Source organism: Benincasa hispida, chromosome 8 (genome assembly GCF_009727055.1).
Source record: "Benincasa hispida cultivar B227 chromosome 8, ASM972705v1, whole genome shotgun sequence".
NCBI classification, from domain to species: Eukaryota; Viridiplantae; Streptophyta; class Magnoliopsida; order Cucurbitales; family Cucurbitaceae; genus Benincasa; species Benincasa hispida.
Genome location: NC_052356.1, coordinates 41,327,495 through 41,329,950, shown reverse-complemented (window position 1 = coordinate 41,329,950; position 2,456 = coordinate 41,327,495). Strand labels below are relative to the sequence as shown.

Here is a 2,456-nt window from a genome sequence, read left to right as displayed (position 1 = left end):
TACAAAGTGTGACAACAACAAAAGAAAATACAATGAGGATGATCATGTACTTGAAAATCAAACATCATGGAACGCTTCATTTTTTATGCAATCAAATTATATACTATTCTCATATAGTATGATTCTGAATAATAAAAACTTACTACAATAAAAAAATATATATATGAGAAGTAATAATATGATGAAACAAAATTAATACCTCGGTTTTTTTAATTTTTTAATTGTATTAATTAAAATTAGAACGAATAAATGTATGCTAATTTTTATTATAGGGTTGACATAATTTATCAAAGATTTGATTTGATTTGAACCTAATTGTCAAACGCCTAACCCTAGTAGTTGAGCATTATGGTCTTCTCGTATATTCAATTTTTTTTCTTTTCTAATTAATAACTTTTTTTTAGTAAAAAACCTTTTTTATTACAATAATTGGAGAATGAGAGGTTGACTATTTACATAAACTAGTTATGTCTTAATAAAATTTAGTTTGACCCATAAAATAATGGGTAGCTGTAATTCGTTGGACTTTTAAGATTGGCTAATACGCCTAATAGTAAAGTATATAACAACATTTATAAAGAATAATTAAAAATATAGCAAAACCTTTCGGTGATACTCTATTATTGATTAGACTCCTAGTAGCGATATGAACTATCCTTGATAGACCTTTAGAGCTGAATCTAAATTTTACTATATTTGTAAATTATTTTGCATTGTGCTATATCTGCAAATACTTTGGGCTTTATCGCTATATTTTCAAATATTCCTAAAACAAACATAATTTTTAGTACAACAACCGTGGAAATAGAGGATCGAACCTTCAACTTTTAAAAAAATAGAGAAAAAAATCATGTCAATTACTAAGCTTCCTTGACCATAAAATAAATATGGATGGCATACCTTTATCATGAGGTAGGATTAAATTAATAATATTAGAAATCTCTCACAATGTTTCCTCTAAAATAGTAATAATAAACTTTGAAATTATACATGGGGCAAATGCTTAAATTTGGGCTAAATTTATGGGTCAAATTCATTTTTTAATTACTAGCTTGTTAGTAATACATGTTAAAGTTTTAGATATTGTATTATTATTATTTCATAAAATAGTTCCCAATTTTTAGCCCAAGAAACTTGAATTTAGTATTTTCTTTTTAGTTTGTGAAATTTCAAAAACAACCATTAGTAGTTTGACAGAAAATGAAAATAAAATAATTTTGCACAATTTTGCACAGTGTAGAATCTAATTATGTCTTTTTTTTTTTCTTTCCTTTTCTTTTTTTCGAAGAAATTTTTATGTAATATGAAAAATGTGACATCCACTTCATTATAATTGATTGTATTTACTACATTTTGCAATGAAAAAGTATGTGAGTCCTACCCAAAATCATATTCATATCTAGACATTATCCCATTCATTATATTGAAGAGAAATTTCAATCTCATTCTCGTTAATTATTACATATGTGAGACTTATACTATCCTTAATTTTTTATTTACATTCCACAATTTTATGTCAAGTTTAGCTATTATTCTTCTTATATTTTTTTAGTGCAATAGAGGTATGAAGATTCGAACTACAGACATCTCGAAGTCGTAATATTTGTTAGGATGAGTTATGTTTGTTTTGGCTCATATTCTTTATACTTAACAAGAATGTTGAGTGAAAGTTTAACTTCATGTGTGGATTATGACTCATAATTTTACATTTGTTTAGAATATTGATTGATTTATGAAAAATAATATCTATCCAATTATATTTTATTTAACATTTTGAAAGCTACTTTTATTATTTTGCAATTTTTGAGTTAGAGAAGTTTCAAGGGACGACTTTGATGGCTTCCTTTCTAAAAAATATTTAGGTGCGTGGTACCAATAAGATAAGAAGAGTTTATATTTTCTAATGTCTATGCTATTTGTTTTATTATATCTGTCCATAACATTCCAAATACTACATGGGGTCTACCATGCACATATGAAGAAAAAAAATTATGTCAAAAGCCCCTTTGATTGTTCAAAAAAATTCATTGGGGTTTTTTTAAAATCTGTATACATAATACCAGCATTCTATAAAACTTTATAATAAAGTCAACATTACATTATGTGTGACTGCAAATTGTAGAGCACTCTTTTTAAGTATTTGTATAGTATGGTATAATGTCCTTTCCATAAAGTCTGCATGTAAAATTTTAAACTAAATAATTAAATCCCTATTATTATTAGTAGTAGTAGCAGGAGCTGACAAAATTATGATTAGATATGGGGATATTTACCTAGGGAAAGACAATATTCTCTTTTTCTTTTTAAAAGTAAAAGAAAATAGTTATTAATATAAGAATTAGTCATTACCTTCTAAAGTCAATAAGAATATTCAACTTTTTCATCACATTTTAAACCCTAATTTTTTATTAAAAAATGAAATTAATTCTTTACCAACAAAAAAAAAAAAAAAAAAC

The 2,456-nt window shown here is 25.3% G+C and overlaps 1 protein-coding gene across 1 annotated transcript in view; it reads right to left on the bottom strand.

The window, feature by feature from the left end:
* LOC120082470 (probable 2-oxoglutarate-dependent dioxygenase AOP1) overlaps positions 1-65 on the bottom strand; it is a 6,756-nt gene extending 6,691 nt beyond the window's left edge. Inside the window, exon 1 of the mRNA XM_039037652.1 lies at positions 51-65. Within this exon, the coding sequence (XP_038893580.1) occupies positions 51-65 (15 nt within the window). The remainder of the gene's footprint in view (positions 1-50) is intronic.
* Positions 66-2,456: the final 2,391 nt, after the last annotated feature.